The sequence below is a fragment of the Dryas octopetala genome, chromosome 5 (genome assembly GCF_963921425.1).
Source record: "Dryas octopetala chromosome 5, drDryOcto1.1, whole genome shotgun sequence".
In the NCBI taxonomy this organism is placed as follows: domain Eukaryota; kingdom Viridiplantae; phylum Streptophyta; class Magnoliopsida; order Rosales; family Rosaceae; genus Dryas; species Dryas octopetala.
The window spans coordinates 20,243,487-20,261,523 of NC_141370.1; the positions used below are offsets into that span (position 1 = coordinate 20,243,487).

Consider the following 18,037-nt stretch of genomic DNA (forward strand, 5'->3'; position numbering starts at 1 on the left):
TGCTTGGAAATAGAAATCAGAATTCATTATAACTTGCCAATTTGTCATATAAGGCAAATACCGTCAATCCAACTAGTAATCTGGTACAAAAACCTCTCTGCAGAAATGTGAAATGCTGTATGACAGGATAGCTTCAGGGTAAAACTATCAATGCCAAGGAGAAGACATACAATGTCACTTTACACCATCACATACTGATAACAAGGAAACCTGTAATAGAAATGCAAACAAAGTAGGGAAACAACTATATGTTTGCTGTGCAGTATTTGAAGTAGCAGCGGGTGAAACCCAGTTGCTCATTTATAGGTACACGAACTCGCTTTTAACTTGATGGGTTTGCTACTATGAGAGTCGACATCCATGGAGCAAGATATGCGTCTCCGGTGCTTTGATCTCACCAGCTTCCCCACCACACTACCTCGTGACCGGACTTCAAACACCAGCATCATTGGAACTCCCCCACTGTTATCAGACACTGCTAAGCTAGCCCCAGCCCCATACAACGGCACCTTGATTCCTTGGAGGCTCACAGTCACATTCCGGTAGCTTTTTCTTGGTTGATAGTATTTCTTCAACTGCATTGTTTGCAACCGAATGAGCATAAGCTAAAGTTAAACTGCATAAGAAAGAAATTAACCAGCTTCTTAAAACAAATGTGAAGCAGCCATTCAAGCTCTCACTCTGATCATGATCATCACCATCATCATCATCATACACCCAATAACAGTCAATGCAGAAATCTGACCTGACCAGTTGCAACTGCAATCTCTGAGTACATAAGGCTAATTGGCGTGGAGCTGACATGGATACCGAAAAACGTAGCAGGGTTGTACAGTGTCATCCTCACTGAACAGTTCATTGTCAGCATCTTTGTAGGGACACCAGTTTGGTCCGATCCTTCCCCGAAATAAAAATTATGCACAGCCAAGCTCTGGAAGAAAAGGGCACCTCCATAAGGTGATGAACAAAACTTAGATTGAAGAGATATGAATGTTTGACTACCCCTCCAAACCCCGGGTGCCAACTTCAGTAAAGATTATAATATTCATTCTCAATAGAATACTCAATAATATTAGAATAATCCAAATAAATTATCATATGCACCCAATTACCCAAAAGTCCCAAATAATAAAAAATTAAAAAATAAACAAATAAAATTGCTTAAAGGGTCATCGAAGACCATACCTTAACAGCAACCCGAGCTTTGTAAGGCCTGCTAGCACCCCAAAGAATCAAGCAAAAAATTGTGAAGATAACAACAAACCCAAACAGAGCAACGCAAACCTGGCACCTTCTAGAAACTCCTTTATCCCCATAAAGCCCACCATAGTCACCCTCTTCTTCAATCACATTGCACTCAGGCCACCCCTTGTCGTTGCGCTTCCGGGTCCCTTTCTGACCCGAAGAGGACCGAAACGTACCCGAAACCCGACTGGCTGAAGAAGCCCTGGAGTGGCGGCCATAGGAAGGGTGCGAGGGGCTCTCCATGGGGCTGTTGAAGGCCGGCGTGGCTTGCATTGTGGAGGATTTATCGCCATCGTTGGAGTCCCTGGAGGGGCTTTGTACGTAGTAAACTGGTCGCTTCGGTGATCTCGGTGATGATGGGGCGAAGCTCGTCACATCCGAATCAGATTTCGCGTGCATCATATTTAGTATTAGCTGAACCCGCGTGTGTTATGTATGGTATGGGTGTAAATGTGTGTAATCTGTGCAAATTTGGCGAAAGGTGTGAAATTGATTACGACCCAGTTGAGATTTTGAAGCTTTTTTTGGAATTTAATTAAATGGGTCTTGGTAAAACAGAGTGAAAATGCTAGAATTAATTAGAAAGAAGCTAAAGGGAAAGTGAGCAAATGAGACTGAAACGTTATGTGGGTTTAAAGCAAAACTAAGAAAATTGAGGCTCAGAAACTGATGAGAGATCTCATGGGATTGTCGGTGGGTGAAAAGAGACAGAGGGCCGTTTCGTGAATTGGAGTTACACAGAGAAAAGCAGACTCTACGTCTTCATATCATTAGGCTTTTGGCCTTTGGGAGTGTGAGTGTTGTTGTTCTACACTGAGATTGAGATACACTCATACACAGAATCACAGACGGAGTTGGAGTGAGTCAGAGGCTTTAGCTTAGATATAGCGACAACCATAGGTTCGGGAGCCGAAGCAGTAGGTTTGGAAACAAGTGTCGGCAGTTTTTTTAGCCGTCCGTTATTCTGGTACAGTATAACCCGCGGGAGAGCGGTAATTTATGTGTTGACTAGGCAGTGGGGCTATGCTTGTAATTTTGCTTCACAAAAGCGACGTCCTTTTGGGTGGTGATAGCTTGATGATGACTTTACTGAATCTGATGCTCATTACGTTTTGGCTTTCAGAAATCTGTCATTATCTTATTAAATATAGAGATAATTTAGAAATGTCTTCTTGTATAACATTTAGGTGAGTATGGTTGAGAATTCAGTTTGTTTTAGACATTTCGCTACCACCATCACTTTCATCTTTTATTACATAAAAGCTTGAGACATAAAGGCCCAGATGCAAACCGGCATCAAGTTCAAACAAACTGAGTAACGCAATCAGTTGAGTATATTTACAAGAGGACAATTACTTGTAACTATAGAATGTACCCAAGAAAACTGTCTCTATTATGATAAATCCATTGACCATCCAATATTTCAATCCATAATGGAGATTACCAACATCAGTAATCTCAATTTATTAGTTTTAGGTTTACCCAAACAAGAAGCTACTTACAGGGTAATATGTTTAAGGCCATCACAAAATACACAATTGATATACTGAATAACATATGCTAATTACAGGGTAAAATGAAAGAACACATCTGCCTGTGGAAAGAATGCCACTATAATCCAGCTATTGCGAATAAGTGCTCGAGGAGAGAGTCCCATTAATGTCTCAGAGCAGTAGATGACCCTAGTAATGCCTTGAATACCACAATAGGAACTTAGATACCTGATTAAGAACAGACACTAGAGTAGAAATTTATAACCACCTCTCCCCTTCTTGCATGACAATAAAAATGATATTAAAAGATGAAATAACAAATGATATAAAAAATAAATAAAAATTTTTTGGAGAATATACTAGGAGATACAATGTCAATTTACAAAAAGTAAAAAGGGAACATTAACAATGCCATAATATCTTCAGGGTTCTAACCCAAACAGTTTCTCACCTTTTGAGACCCCGAAAATTTTTGTGTGTTTTATTTTTGAGTTATTCTATTTTTAAAGATTGGTTTTGAAAATTAAGATTATCTTGATGCCTGAGTTTTTGGTGAACTGTTTTGTTCAATTAAATGATACAACAGTTAAAAACGGTACACAAGATGGATGTGATAGCATGACTTTTGAGTTGTTTTCTATATATATATATATATATATATATATTGGTATTGGCCAATGTTTTGGCATTTAACTTGTTGTTTTTCAAGTTGTATACTTATTAATGAACCAAGGCACACTGTAGAGACTTATGTGTCAAAGTAGCTTACAATCAAAAATAGATACTTTCACTACCAATTCAGTTTTTACGATTAACCCAAATAGGGTGGTAGTTGGCTAAAATAAATCGGTCGTGGAAATGTTTGTTGTGTTAGTTGTGTTGATTGGTGGTTGGTGCCTTAATGATATAGGTAACTTTTGATTCTATCTCCAAATCCAAGTACGCTTTGATACATTCCAGTCAAAGCAAACCAACTATCAAGTACAGCTAGATAGCCCAGAACCTAACAAACTACACAAAAAACCTAAGAAGCAAATCCCACCCGGTCCACATTCAATAACATGAAAGAATCTTGAAATTTGTCAGAAACCAAAGCCCACAATGACACCAAGAATATTAACCCCTGTTCCATAGAATATAACCACTTGATTATAGCAAACAAATCATCATTCATTATAGTCATCTAGAGGACCTACCAATTGGACATCTTAATATGACTGAGCACACATGATATGATTTCTAAGCTCTAAGAACAAATCAATTCAACAAAAATAATGGTACAAAATCCAGTTCCTTCACACCAGGTATGCACATCATGAAACTATGCAGGCTACTGCTTGATGAATAGCTTAGCCACAAGAATGAGAACTGTATATACCTTCATGGCCAAATGGTGGTCCTGAATGTGGGGGTCTCCCTCCATTCATCCACACACCGCGTTGTTCATCAGCAACAAATCGTCTCTGATTATCAGGAAGGGGTGGCATAGAGTATGGACAGTGATATGGATGCTGTGGATAGTGCTGAATTGCAGGCTTTGTATAGGAGAAATGACTGGATGGATTTTGTGACAGGGCAGGTGGTAAAACCAAAGTGTTAACAATAAAAACCAAAGTGTTGTTGTGTTTAGTCCTCTTCATTAGAATCCCCACCCTCTTGATAATTGTACTCTTCATCAGAGTCAGCAACTTCGTAAAGGCAGTTGCCTGCAATGGATACCGTAAACTTTTAACTCCAACACGAAACCAGAAACTTATCATGGTTTTCCAAAAGCATAGATCAGTAATAATTAATACCTTTGGTCTTGGAGCTGCTTCAAAATTGCAGAATATAGGAGTATCAAAATTAGGAGGTCCAAAAGGACCTAAGCGCCTTTGTTTCCAAACCTCTCCCCATCCTGCATGACAGAAAAAAATTATATTATAAGATGAAATAACAAATGATATAAAAAATTAAATAAAAAAATCTTTGGAGAATATACCAGGAGATACAATGTCAATTTACAAAACATGAAAAGGGAACATTAACAATGCCATAATATCTTCAGAGTTCTACCCCAAACAGTTTCTTGCCTTTTCTTAAAAAAGACAATACAATCATAATGACCACAAGCAATAACACAACAGCCTATATATGATGTGAGAGGTTCTTGATGTCCCATAGAAATGAAAGAAAAATTCAATATAAACTTGAAGGCTCGACTCATAGTTAATAAAGGATCACTGCACAGCTCAATGAAGATGGTAATATTTACCAACAAGTATCAATAAGAATGCACATCTTTTACAAGCTGCACGTCGCATGGCATACACAAAAGCCCCATTTTGAATTCACGGACAAAATTCCCAGAAGATGCATTTAGCCCTTAAAACACATGATGTGAGAGAACTTAGAACAAGGGATATAAATTTTTAAGACTTCCCATCTACAAGAAAACCTTTAAAGAAAGTTAATTGAAAGAAAAAATTGTTAATAAAGATGATGCTGAACATTGGTCACTATCATAACTGGAAAGTTTCACTTGTATAAGTGCCAATTCCACTATTCAATATGCAGATCTTGAGAAAGTCATCCAATATTGAGATCTCTCTCACTTAATTTTAGTCATGGCATGATTCAGCTTTACTTTTAAAATCTGTTGAAATCATAAATAACTATTAAGCAGAAGTTTAACAAAGGATTTCCAGGTAGCTCCTAGGCTATCAACAAAATAAAGATGCAGTTTTCTAATCATGTGTAATTTAATGTAATCGGACTTGTACAACTTGAGGAGCTGACCAACAGAATTGACACATTCTCCCTCCATACTAGGTCTGAGTCTAACCAATCCTACAAAATATGTGTTGCCCCTTCGCCAAAGACTTCCACCGGCTACATGAGTTGATTAATTGTTGGTGCAACCCAAGTAGGTTAGGAAATGCAATAAAAGATTTTACTCTTAAAAAGAAGGAGGCTATACGTAAGTTGGGGTTTGCTTGCTATTGAATGCAAAAGACTCGAGATGACAAAATGCCTGATATATCTTAGAGGCTACACACCCAACACACAAACTTTATAATTAGAGCACAGCAATGTGCTGACAATCACATTAGAAGATGTATCTAGAATAATGGGAATCCCCTACTAGGGAAAAACCATAACAGATCCCAATACCAGGTTAAAATGTCAAGAGCATTACCTAATTAGCTTGAATATTTTCAAGCTCAATTATCTTTTGCTCTGAGACCAATTTTTCATCTACCAGCCTCTTGACAGTTTCTTGTGTGGATCGCAACTACTCATTAAGAAGCTTCAACTTGTCTTCGAGCTTCACCTATGTAAGATATCATTCCAAAATACAAAGTGAGTTATCTATCACTTCAAAGAAACAACCTTACTAAATTGACAACAAAATAAAACTTTCACACAAAATTTAATTAGTTTTTTGCACCAACCTCATTTGTTTTTTGAATACTCAATTGTGCTTCCAATACCTTATTCTCTAAGATAACTCATTTATTTTTTGAATACTCAACTTTGCCTGCTTTCAAGCCCTTCTTCTCTAAGAGTGCAACCATGTTATGTGGCACAAATATCTCTAAAAACAAGAGACACCCTCGGATCCATTTCCTGTTGTGGATCAAATCATCTTTTTCGAATTTGAGGCCATCTAGAACTAATTGCGCCCAATTGTAATCGGGAATAAACTGTACATTCTCCACAAAAGATGACAACCACGCAAAACCTTCAAGTGTTGTATTAGGTGCCAATATGGTCGCACATGCATACAAAACAAAGAGAGGTGGGAGATGAATTCTTAAGGACGTTTGTTTTGTATGCATGTGCGACCATATTGGCACCTAATACAACACTTGAAGGTTTTGCGTGGTTGTCATCTTTTGTGGAGAATGTACAGTTTATTCCCGATTACAATTGGGCGCAATTAGTTCTAGATGGCCTCAAATTCGAAAAAGATGATTTGATCCACAACAGGAAATGGATCCGAGGGTGTCTCTTGTTTTTAGAGATATTTGTGCCACATAACATGGTTGCACTCTTAGAGAAGAAGGGCTTGAAAGCAGGCAAAGTTGAGTATTCAAAAAATAAATGAGTTCTCTTAGAGAATAAGGTATTGGAAGCAGAGTTGGCACAGTTGAGTATTCAAAAAACAGATGAGGTTGGTGCAAAAAACTAATTAAATTTTGTGTGAAAGTTTTATTTTGCTGTCAATTTAGAAAGTTGTTTCTTTGAAGTGATAGCTAACTCACTTTGTATGTTGGAATAATATCTTACATAGGTGAAGCTCGAAGACAAGTTGAAGCTTCTTAATGAGTAGTTGCGATCCACATAAGAAACTGTCAAGAGGCTGATAGATGAAAAATTGGTCTTAGAGTAAAAGATAATTAAGCTTGAAAAGATTCAAGCTAATAAGGTAATGCCCTTGACATTTTAACTTGGTATTGGGATCTGTTATGGGATTCCCATTATTCTTGATACATTTTCTAATGTGATTGTCAGCACATTGTTGTGCTCTAATTATTAAGTTTGTGTGCTGGGTGTGTAGCCTCTAAGATATATCCGGCATTTTGCCATCTCGAGTGTTTTGCATTCAATAGCAAGCAAACCTACAAACCTCAACTTACGTATAGCCTCCTTCTTTTCAAGGTCAAATCCTTTAATGCATTTGCAAACCTACTTAGGCTGCACCTACCATCTTTCTTACTCTTAGGCATTCTAGCAAACCACCTGAAGATTGACAAGAGAAGTTGAATTCAGATTGTGATGTAAGTAGTCATACTCAAAATGTGGTCCAAGAAAATTGAGCAACCAACTACCATAAAAAAAGGAACAGAGGTCCTCAAATTCAATAAAAAGAAGTTTTTTTTTTTTTTTTTTTTTTTTAAGAAATAAACAAAAAAATCACAAATTTGCCCTAAAGGCAAAAATAAAAAAACCCCAGAAACTAAAAATAAAAAACCCCTAAAGACAAAAAGATGCAGAAACAACAATAGATATCCATTTCGCACAATCTATCAGGAGGTTATTTCATCTTAATTATTAAGAAATTGCACTTTTTTGACAGTTTTCTGGCGACAGTAAATAATAGGTGCGATCTCATGACTCATGAAGATGACATCAAGAATGTTGACAAAGTTTAGCTGAACATTTTTGAGATGTTTCTCCTGGCCAGATTTAACTCTAAATCTACCCCACCCTAAACTCAAGCTAAAACCAAATTTCAGTCTGTAATGATAGCATAAATTACCTTAATTAAAGCGTTTAAATAATAAAGAAATGACTAACACCAAACATTTTCCACCGAAAACATACAAAAATAAATAAAAAATATATTGTCTCCATATTATTATGGTTTATTGACAAAGCATATCACAAAAACACCTGCGATTGATTTCGTGTATTGGAATTTCTGTCCATCTAATTTATTGTTTGAAGTATTTTTCCTGCAGAGGAGTTTTGGTCCTCCTATGCATCATTGATTGAAGGCATATTAATTAAAAGCTCAGTCCACATATTCATTTTCCATATATGATCCACTGAAAGGTCATCTGGTACCTTGTTTAGGCTTTCTAAGCCGCCGGCCTTTGGAGGCTCGATCCTCCGTCGTGAAGCATCGTCGGCGCAAGTGAGTGGCACATAGAGACTCCCCGTGGCGAGGGGAACGAAGCCCAGGTGGTCCGGCCTGACGACGCCGCCGAGAACGGCGAGTCAACGACGATGAACCCAAATTGGTCCGAACTTGGTTCTTGGGTTGGCTGGGTTCTGGGGAAAACAAAGGGTATGGGGAGGTAGAGGATGAAGAGACGAAGAATATGGGCAAAACACCACCCCATACGCCGCTGGACGCGCTCCCACGCGCAGGAGATATTGACGGCGAGGGAGAGAGACCGAGATGGAAGAGAGAGACAGTGTCAGAAGAGAAGAGAAAAGGGATGGGGAGAGAGAGCAAGTGAACCACAAAAAGTTAAGGTTAACGATAAAGGCAATGACAAAAAATAAAGAGATAGTGAATGAACAAAATGATTCAACTAACTCCACTAATTACAATGCCAAATGACCGAAATAAAAAAAACAGAGGAACGTGTCTTTTTAGTGAACAAAGCACTGTTTTTAAGCTACAATAACGCCTTTTAGTATATATAGAATTTAATATATCATGTCCGTTTGTTTACATGCTGAGATTAAACTTTTATCATGTAGGTTTTTCTGATAGAATCATATTTACGGGCTAATAAGATGTTTGTGGACTACAATGAGGTAAAATATGATGAGCATCCATTACTTAGGATACCATTCTATTCAACATCTTTTACAATATGGGTTCTGAACGAATATCATTCATGAACTCGGCCCCAGGTTGCTTGATGCTAAATTTAAGCTTGTTTTGCTATAAGTGGTTTTAAAAAAAAAAAAACAGAAGCTTGTTTTGCTATCAATCTCTACCTTTTTAATTCAGTCCATAGGATTTAGCACAAGTTCCTGCAATTTAGCATACAATTGTACCTAACTTGCAAATTGTTCTGTTCTGCATGTTGCACCACTAAATTATATTTTTCACCCTTTTAACCCAAGTTCTTGTGCTTAGTGAAATGTTAGAATAAGATTGGTTTTTGTATTCAAGGTATGTTATTCAACAACAAAAAAAAGGCTTGTTTTGCCATCAATCTCCACTTTTTTAATTCAGTCCATAGGATTTAGCCCAAGTTCCTGCAAGTTGGGTACAATTGTATGCTAGATACTATTTGATAAATTGCAAATTGTTCTGTTCTGCATGTTGCACCACTAAATTACATTTTTCACCCTTTTAACCCAAGTTCTTCTGCTTAGTGACATGTTAGAATAGGATTGGTGTTTGTATTCAAGGTATGTTATTCACCTTTTTCTGGATAAGAGTTTACCTATTTTTAACCCTTTTAAGTTTTAACTCAAGTTCTTGTGCTTAGTGAAATGTTAGAAACTTAGAATAAGATTCGTGTTTGTATTCAAGGAATGTTAGTCACCTTTTTCTGGGTAAGGCTAAGGCTACCTTGATAATCCCAATTTTGTTTGCCACATCCAAAGCATCATAATTTGGGGTCAGCCTAATGTAAGGTATTCACTTTAATCATCAATCTTCAGCACCTATGTTAACCATTAAAACCAATCTTACCGTACTCCTCATTAGAATCCATTCCCTCTTGATAACAGTACTCCTCATCAGAGTCAACCACTTCTTTATAATCATAAAAGGCAATTGCCTGCAATTGATACCGTAAACTTTTAGCTCCTACACGAAACTAGAAACTTATCATGGTTTTCCAAATCATAGATCAGTATTAACTAATAAATGGGGTCTTGGAGTTGCTTCAAAACTACGAAATATAGTAGTATCAAAATTAGGAGGTTCCAAAAACAGTATAATGGCCTTTGTTTCCAATATATTAAGTGCTTGTATCTACAATGGAAGATGGAGCAACAAAATGAACATTTAATAGCATTCAACACCAAAAACTAACAAATTCAACAATAAATTTACAGACCATAAGTTATAAAGCAGTTCAGTTTGTTTCACAAAATTATCATTTTAAAAGCTGGACTCAGACTATGGGTGGTGATATATCACGATAGTCGGCAAGGCAAAAGAGCCATTACGACGAACGAGACCTTTAAGTAAATCATCACTGTCCAATCAGGGATCATTCCAAAAACAAAAATAATCTGACAACAAAATTAGATAAACCAACCAACTACCTATTAGACTCCAAAGAATACAACTAAGATCTTAACTCAAGCATAGAAGTACCTAAAGAATATAGCAGTAACCAAAGACAGATTTAGGTAAATAAGTTGAAATAATGCAAGAGCTATACTAAATAGACATGAAGAAAATGAGGCCTCATAGAGATTATTAGTTTATCAACACAACTGTTTCAGACATATGCTTGTCTAAATTTAAGTTAAATCCTTGGCCACTTTGAGAAAGACATAGAAAACAAATGTAATGGGAAAAAGAAGAACAAATAAAGCATAAAACGAAATTGCTAACACAATGACAGATAAATGAAAGTGGTCATCCACCCACAATTACAATCAGTATAATAATCTTATTTGCACAAAGCACAAACAGCAGAGAATGCAAACAAAGAATCAAAATAAAAAAGCATCTTACTTTGATACAAAAATTAAGATCGAAACCATAACGAAAAAAACCTATAAATGGGTCATCAGATAGGAGCGAAAGACATGAAATGAATTAATCACTGAGATATCAGTTGAACTATGCATCAAATCATCACGCGACCCATCAAAACTTTCAACTATTCCAATATTTTATAGCTTAACATTGCTTTAGAAAAGTATTCTATACCTACAAAACAGATAAGATAGCTGGATATATGGAGACAAAATAGCCTCAGAAGGAAGGCAGTAGAGGTAGATATGTAATCACAGATGGTCATTAATTACACGATACCATATCCTCATCACTGGCAAACGCATGCATATTGTAAAATGAAGAAATGAAACAAATTCAAAGTGAAACCACAATAAACAATAAAAGAGGACCTAATACAATATCTACTAGAATAATTTTTGTGGGTATTTTTTGTTGGGCCATGCTTGATGGTTATTTCATATTTTGAGAAACCCACAAAGAAAATACTCAAACATACTCAAAGTTGAAACGAAAAAGTAGAAAAACCCAATTTCAAAGTCTGTCTTGGCTCTTTTTTCTAGCAAAAGAAAAGGATGCACAGTTTCAAAATCCATCAGCCTCATAGAGAAGATTAGTGTGATCAACATAGAATGATTCAGACATATGCTTGTCTAAATATTTACTTTTAATCATCGGCCGAGAAGTGCACAAAAAGAAAATTCTTATGCATAACCAAAAACTGATAACCAAGATAGGAAAATAGAACCCTAAATTCGAAATAATCAAATACTAAAACAAAAAAACAAAAAAAAAAACTCTTTTTCATTTAGATGAAAGGGACTCGGAATATGGGTGGTGATATATCAGGATGGTCGGCAAGGCTTATACAGCCAATTACGACGAACGAGACCTTAACAAGACATTCATCGTCATTGTCCCAAGTTCGATTGAACTGATTAGGCGAAAACAGAGAAAGAGAAGAGTGACATTAAAATTGGAACAAACAATGTGATTAACCTAATTTGGGATAATTTGAAACCCTAGCAGCCAAGCACGAACTTGGGTGTGGGAGGGGTGCACATCGCTGGTTTATAAAGAGGCGCAAGGAAGGCGTTGGAGCTAGGGTTTGAGTTTTGGGTATTGGGTTGGGGATTTTTTTCTTTTTTTGAATTGGGATTATTCTACACTACAAGTGCGTGTACACTCATAACATGCGCCGCATCCAATGTTCGAAGTTCGAACCTTGACCAAAAATAATGCATTATGTAGTACTAGTAGTTGATATATATAATTTTGTCTAGGATTTTTTGGTGATAAATATCCCTACAAAAAAATGTAAAATATTTTTTAGACCAAAATTATTGGATTTACATTTCTCAACAAAAATTATATATAAGTTTTAAGCAATCTTTTAAATAATCTTATTGAAAGAATCTATTGTGAGATCCCTCCACATTATAATCTTGATTAAAAATTTAAAATAAACAGCTTCTTCAATCATCAAACCAGTATACGAAATGAATCAACATAGGAATATAGGATTAAGGTTATTTAAAAGATCCTTTGATTCCACCTTCTCCGAAAAACATATCCTTTATTAGAAGCTCGAGGCCTTGGGCTTCGGCCCCTTTAACAAAGAAAAATATCATCTCCTAGCGGCCCAGAGAGCTAAAATGCATGCACTTGCCTCTTCTACGGAGCACTTTACAAAAGTACTAGGTCACAAAAATTTAATAATAAAGTGCAGAACTCCAAACCCTTTCAAGGCAGTAATGAGATTGGAAAACATAGACTATGCACTCTCTCCACGCTGTCACTGCCATATGGATAATATGTAAGTTGAAATGTTATATGTTAGCACTGCAAAAATTAGTTTGCTTAAACATCAAATAACTATCTGTTCATCTACAAAATCGTTATAGTCCTGAAAAACATCAACTGCAAAGACCCACCAAGAGAATTTGGTACACACTCGTATAAAAATATTAAACAAAGACAATTCTACTACTAGGGAAGATCTGAAATCAAACAGCCTATAAGCCTGCATTATCATTTACCAATCAAACTATATTTCCAAGCAAACACTAAGATTCTACATTCTAACACGACAACCGATGTTACAAATGTCACCAGAATCAGACACTTGATAATCTGATTCCACATCCTGCATAGGTACCACATTGATTTCACAGCTGGTCTGTGACACGAAGGGACCAAAGAAGGTAATGAAGAAGCAACCCTGCTCACCTTCACTCAGCTTTGCACTGGCATAATCCGGGAATCAACCGTTGACAGGATCTGGGGCATTGACATGCCTCCAGACACAACAATTTCTGCATTTAAAGGATGAATAAATTAGATACCGCTTCGACGGTCATTAAGGCTTCATGGAGATAAATGCAAAGTGTTTTCCCACTCTAGATTTATCCTCCATTTTTAGGCATCAGAACATATTTGGACACAACAATACAACCCTCATTATATGATAATGGGCAATTCTGCCCTGTCAGGAATCATTGATTGCTAAGCCTTTTCTGCTTTATGTGGAAATTACCACATAGGCCATCAGATGCCTATAATGATGAGCGTCCTTGACAGGGGTCTAGTAACTACAAAGGTGGTAGATAAACTCCAAGCTACTACCTGCCTTGATATTTCAAGATAAAGTAATATTAATAGCTTACTTACCAATTCCTTCCCGTACAGATAAATTCGGCCTAATGACATCCTTGGTGCTGATCAGGAATATGTCACCAATGTAAAGATGGTTTGTGGGAACGTACACACAGCACAACTCCTCATCTCCAGAATAGTTCTGCATTAAAAAAAAAATTGATTCAGGCATAACACCATTTTTTAATTCTTATAGTATGCATCACCATGTTTGTTGTCAGTATTACACTTATCGTAATATGCAAGACAACGGATCAGAAAACCTATTTTTAAACCAGTGTTCACATGTAGACAATATCATAATTTTTATAAATTTAAAAAAGTAATGAAGACAGGATCATAACTACAGCAAACAAAAATTTAAACCACATATTGTTACACAGACAAGGTAAAAGCCAAGGACTGAAATTTTCAATAAAATTAATCCCACAACCATTTTGGAGCCAACGAGAAATAAATGATAGTTAGTCTGTGGAACCAAGTCTCTTAAAAGCACAACACCAGTGTATGTGTGCCATGTAAGAGTATGGTTGGAATTTGTGAGAAGAGAATTGCTCATAGTAATGATAGAGTTTGAACAAAAGAAAAAATAGTGGAAGCAAGACTAAGGGCCTGTGTCATAACAATTTCGTTTGTAGTTTTCAGTTTGGGAAGTACCATTCACTGATATAAATTAATGAAAAGTGTGATTCCAAATCCACAACTAAAAGAAATATTCGACCAAACCAGTGCTGAAGTAGTAGTTTCATAACAGAGATTTGCAGACCTGAAGGACAACCGATGAAGTAATGAACCCAAACGCATATTCACCAATACGTGGATGCCTTATGATGGCCACTTCCTTGAAGGCTTGTGTGTTTTGATCTAAAATTATAAGGAGATAAAGATTATAAATTGCTCATCTGTATTCATTCAGTCAAAACAAGGGGAAAAATTAATTTAAAGCACACCTGGGGATATGGCGGAACTAATCTGTTTGGAGGCATTGTAGATATGACGAACAAACGGCATTCTTTTGATAAACCACTCGCCAAGGCCCAGGACAGATGCACCCAACCAAGATGACATGAACACCCCAACAAAAAATATGAACGTAATGGAAGTTACAAATCCAAGACCTAACATGTGAAAAAGACAAACCAAAAGATCATTTAACAACTTATAATCAGTATATATTTTAATAGAGCAACTGAACGGGTTTGACTGTAAACAAGGCATATTTAATAAATAGAACGCATTGCGGAATAAGAGATGTACTTACCAAAAATGTCAATTCCAAGCTGAGCATAGATTGGGGAGAAGAAGCCATCCACAAAGTGAATAAACCACCACGTTATATAGAAAGTGATCGCTATTGGAAATAGGATCACACTGAAAAACAAAGAGTGAGCAGCTACTATAATGGCATTGAGCACAAAAGCACTCTAGAAGAAAGAAAATGTTAACTTTGAAGCTTTGATCTCCTTTAGCTACTACATTAAATGTATGCACCCAAAAAATAACAAAATAATCAAAGCACATATGATTAGCCCTTTAAAATTCCATGAACTTGTCTGTCTAAAACCTATAAGAGGCTAAGCTGTGGATTTCTTGAAACCATCTAGCAAGGGGGTAGTGCTATATATTATCCGACTATGCCTTTGCCTGTAAAAGAATTCCTAGAGTTCAAACAAATAATATACTTCTACCCACAGGAAAAAGGGGACAAAAAATTGATTTATGGCATCAATCTGCTAAGTTGAAGGTCCTATCACTTCCAAAGCATTTCATCTTTCAGCATGTCAAAACTAAGCATGCCCCAAACTAATAAATTTAAAAGTACTCTCAGTCCTAAATTTAATTTTTAACAATAATCAGAAATCCAAAAACTTGTATAGGTGCAAGCAAACAATCTTACATTTCAACTTGTAAACAGATTTTACCCTCCCCGCAACATATAATTAACGGTTTACACACAAATATACATGTATGAACTAGAAATAGTACTGCATATGCACATGACCCAAAGGAAAAGAAACAAGAAGAAAGCAATTGCATACCATCCGGTCATGAACTTTTTTGATGCCCAACTCCTAATAACTTTGTAAAATGTCTGCAAAGAAATAATAAAAGATGGAATGTTTGTTACAAAGATTTGAAAACACACACACACACATAAATCATGAACCTTAATGTCCTCAACAAGAAATTCTAGAGAAAAATCAATGATATAAAATTGAAAAATCCTTTGCACATATAAAAAGAATAACCCAAGAGCCACATTGATTCATGTAGGATCAAACTTTTACCACATTCTAACTGGCTCCTGATAAACTATGACGAAACATAATTCGCGTTGTTATCAGTGTTATATTGCAGTAAAAACACCTGTAAAACTGACTGACAAACAGAGTAAAACACAAGGATGACACTCAATTCGTGTGAAAAAAAAATACCCGAATCAATTATTTGATCTTCTTAGCAAATTTCTGGGAAGCTGGAGCAGATAATTGAATCAAATTCATAACATAATTCCAGGAAAAAAAAAAAAGAAGCATGGCCCATAAAGTAATAGCAAAGTCAAAATCAGCAACAAAGTAAGACATAAATCTGAGCTTGGTCCTCCATCGGCCTCAGGAAAAAGAGCATAATACTAAGTCAAACACTAAACTAAGAACTCACTCACAAAAACCAAACCCCAATTAGCACAAAATACGAGCTCAAATTTGCAACTACTATCAAGAAATCTTGCACAAGTTTTTCAGGAACCAAACAGAAGACAAAGAAATCAATCAATCATCCCTAGGCCAATAAACAGAGCAATCGAAAATAACCTCTCGGCCAGTGAGGTGCGAAGACGAGGAGGAAGAAGACGAGGGTTTGGAAGAAGCATCTTCGTCGGCGTTGTCGGCTACGGGAATGAGAAGCTCTCGATCTCGCTGCTCTCTGTTGTCTCTGCTCGCCATTACAAAAGACGACGATTTTTCATCACCCATCACCAGTAGACCCCCCAAATAAGCGACGCCGTTTCACCGTCGCAGCAACACGAGGCCTCTGCCAGAGGATTCCAGAACAGCCAAGGACTCTGAATTCTCCTCCTTCTAATCTCGGTTTGCTTCTCTTGTATTTTTGACATTTCAAATTTTAGTTTTGTTTTTAAATTAATTCGTTCTTCTTCTTTTTTTAGAATAAAAAAGTTTTCTTTCTTTTTTATTTTTTTTTTACCAGAACAACTCCAAGGAAATGTGTCTTGTTACTTTAATCAGGGCGGATTAATCAAAGCTTATTATCTCTCTTTTTCCTTTGTTTGTTTTATGGATAATATCGCTTTCTTTCAATTTTACTGTTTGATGAGCTGTCTCCACTCTCCAATGATTGCATGCCAGCATCTTTGCCCTGTAATTTTCATGTTCTTTTTTAGTAAGGAAATGTTAGATGAGAGAGTAGGTTGACTACAAAACATACATTCTACAAGTCTTCATTAGAAGTGTAATTTGGGCTGTCTTTTTGATCCAATCTAAGGTTTATAAGAACGGGTTAGAGAGAATATAGAAAATGTTGATGCAATCAAATTTAGGCTGAGCTCTGAGTAGCTTGTATTCTTATCTATTTTGAGATTGAGTAGATTGTTAGCATCATTAAGAACATTAAGAAACATTGGAAATAGAAAATAAATGAAGAGATGGACGTAGAGGGAGGGAAAGAAATTCAATGTCAAGGTTCTTCTTTGTTTGGACTTTTTTTCTTAGACTTACAATTTGTTTTAAAGTTTGAGTATGAACAATCAAGATTAAAGATAATAGAATGTAGAAAGAAGATAAGTAAAAGTTTTTTTTTTTTTTTCTCTTTTAACAAAAAAAAAATTACAAAATAAAGCCACGACTACAACTTAAACTTAAATAATCAAAATTAAAAGCCAATTGAGAGAGAATGAATCCACATCTCATCATATGTTTGTTTGTGGTTCAAAATATTAAAGGCATCAACAACAAAGTTTGTTCAAGAATGAGATGAAACAAAATATTTTCAAAAGAAGATATCAAAGTGAAAATTGAAGAAAATATTTCAAATGATTAACTTGAGTTGTAAATTATAAGGTCTGTTGATTTACCAAATTATAATGTTTTTTCATTTTAACTACTAAAACCTTTATGTCATTTTACTTTATGTACTAAATTTCAGTTTAGGTACCAATTTTTAAAAAATATGGTTATATCGAGCTGTGACTGTCTAACAGTCATAACTTTTTTATTGATTTGTTATTTTTTCAATATTTGCAAGGCTTAAAATTTAATGTTTAGTTTTTGAGTTATATGACTTCATCCCCCAAGCCTAAATCAAAAGTATTTAACTCTTAAAAATTTTAAATTTTTATAAATTTGAAACAGTCACAATTTAATCACAAATGTGACTGTTCGACAGTCACAACTATATAACAAACTGATTTGTGACCTATTCAAAATGTCTTGCTCTAGGTTAGTACCTAAACTAAAAAAAATTAGTGGCTTGCTGCTTT

At 35.9% G+C, this 18,037-nt stretch overlaps 3 protein-coding genes and 4 non-coding genes across 11 annotated transcripts; all 7 read right to left on the reverse strand.

The window, feature by feature from the left end:
* On the reverse strand, positions 1–2,128 carry LOC147285499 (uncharacterized). 2 transcript variants are annotated; one of them, XM_086242871.1, is made up of 3 exons: positions 1,285–2,128; positions 746–931; positions 1–575 (listed from the first exon to the last, which is right to left on the reverse strand). In XM_086242871.1, the coding sequence occupies exons 1-3, from the start codon at positions 1,645–1,647 to the stop codon at positions 297–299; spliced, it is 828 nt and encodes a 275-aa protein (XP_086098997.1). In that variant the 5' UTR covers positions 1,648–2,128; the 3' UTR covers positions 1–296. The 2 variants fall into 2 exon arrangements, with proteins under 2 accessions (XP_086098997.1, XP_086098996.1); XM_086242870.1 differs by having other exon boundaries at positions 1,186–2,112.
* Positions 2,129–2,671: 543 nt separating this feature from the next.
* On the reverse strand, positions 2,672–6,290 carry LOC147285500 (uncharacterized). Of its 4 annotated transcripts, none has more exons than XM_086245915.1 (4): positions 4,993–6,290; positions 4,535–4,635; positions 4,117–4,444; positions 2,672–2,966 (listed from the first exon to the last, which is right to left on the reverse strand). In XM_086245915.1, the coding sequence occupies exons 1-4, from the start codon at positions 5,039–5,041 to the stop codon at positions 2,959–2,961; spliced, it is 486 nt and encodes a 161-aa protein (XP_086102041.1). In that variant the 5' UTR covers positions 5,042–6,290; the 3' UTR covers positions 2,672–2,958. The 4 variants fall into 4 exon arrangements, with proteins under 4 accessions (XP_086102041.1, XP_086102039.1, XP_086102038.1 ...); XM_086245913.1 differs by having other exon boundaries at positions 2,952–3,016; XM_086245912.1 differs by lacking the exon at positions 2,672–2,966 and having other exon boundaries at positions 3,841–4,444; positions 4,993–6,287.
* Positions 6,291–10,308: 4,018 nt separating this feature from the next.
* On the reverse strand, positions 10,309–10,402 carry LOC147285501 (small nucleolar RNA Z43). The gene has a single exon (XR_015122726.1). It is a non-coding gene; the product is annotated as a small nucleolar RNA Z43 (small nucleolar RNA).
* A 529-nt stretch (positions 10,403–10,931) lies between these two features.
* LOC147285502 (small nucleolar RNA snR60/Z15/Z230/Z193/J17) lies at positions 10,932–11,020 on the reverse strand. Its single transcript, XR_015122729.1, has one exon. It is a non-coding gene; the product is annotated as a small nucleolar RNA snR60/Z15/Z230/Z193/J17 (small nucleolar RNA).
* Positions 11,021–11,123: 103 nt separating this feature from the next.
* Positions 11,124–11,206, reverse strand: LOC147285503 (small nucleolar RNA U83). The gene has a single exon (XR_015122753.1). It is a non-coding gene; the product is annotated as a small nucleolar RNA U83 (small nucleolar RNA).
* A 500-nt stretch (positions 11,207–11,706) lies between these two features.
* On the reverse strand, positions 11,707–11,807 carry LOC147285504 (small nucleolar RNA Z43). Its single transcript, XR_015122727.1, has one exon. It is a non-coding gene; the product is annotated as a small nucleolar RNA Z43 (small nucleolar RNA).
* Positions 11,808–12,722: 915 nt separating this feature from the next.
* On the reverse strand, positions 12,723–16,654 carry LOC147285505 (protein LIKE COV 1-like). Its single transcript, XM_086243618.1, has 7 exons — positions 16,356–16,654; positions 15,582–15,634; positions 14,804–14,913; positions 14,493–14,660; positions 14,309–14,406; positions 13,558–13,684; positions 12,723–13,202 (listed from the first exon to the last, which is right to left on the reverse strand). The coding sequence occupies exons 1-7, from the start codon at positions 16,515–16,517 to the stop codon at positions 13,123–13,125; spliced, it is 798 nt and encodes a 265-aa protein (XP_086099744.1). The 5' UTR covers positions 16,518–16,654; the 3' UTR covers positions 12,723–13,122.
* Between the last annotated feature and the right edge of the window lie 1,383 nt (positions 16,655–18,037).

Bases quoted from the DNA above. Each gene is read 5' to 3' on its own strand.
- LOC147285499 (XM_086242870.1), bottom strand. From the start codon at position 1,647: ATGATGCACGCGAAATCTGATTCGGATGTGACGAGCTTCGCCCCATCA. The intron at 932-1,185 runs GTATGGTCTTCG...CTTTTCTTCCAG, and splicing joins AAGCTCGGGTTGCTGTTAAG to AGCTTGGCTGTGCATAATTT. The intron at 576-745 runs GTCAGATTTCTG...CAAACAATGCAG, and splicing joins TTGCAGTTGCAACTGGTCAG to TTGAAGAAATACTATCAACC.
- LOC147285500 (XM_086245912.1), bottom strand. From the start codon at position 5,041: ATGCGACGTGCAGCTTGTAAAAGATGTGCATTCTTATTGATACTTGTT. The intron at 4,636-4,992 runs GTAAATATTACC...TCTGTCATGCAG, and splicing joins ATTCTTATTGATACTTGTTG to GATGGGGAGAGGTTTGGAAA. The intron at 4,445-4,534 runs GTATTAATTATT...TATCCATTGCAG, and splicing joins AAGCAGCTCCAAGACCAAAG to GCAACTGCCTTTACGAAGTT.
- LOC147285505 (XM_086243618.1), bottom strand. From the start codon at position 16,517: ATGGGTGATGAAAAATCGTCGTCTTTTGTAATGGCGAGCAGAGACAAC. The intron at 14,914-15,581 runs GTATGCAATTGC...TTTGTTTTTCAG, and splicing joins AAAAAGTTCATGACCGGATG to TGTGATCCTATTTCCAATAG. The intron at 14,407-14,492 runs GTGTGCTTTAAA...TTATAATTTTAG, and splicing joins TAGTTCCGCCATATCCCCAG to ATCAAAACACACAAGCCTTC.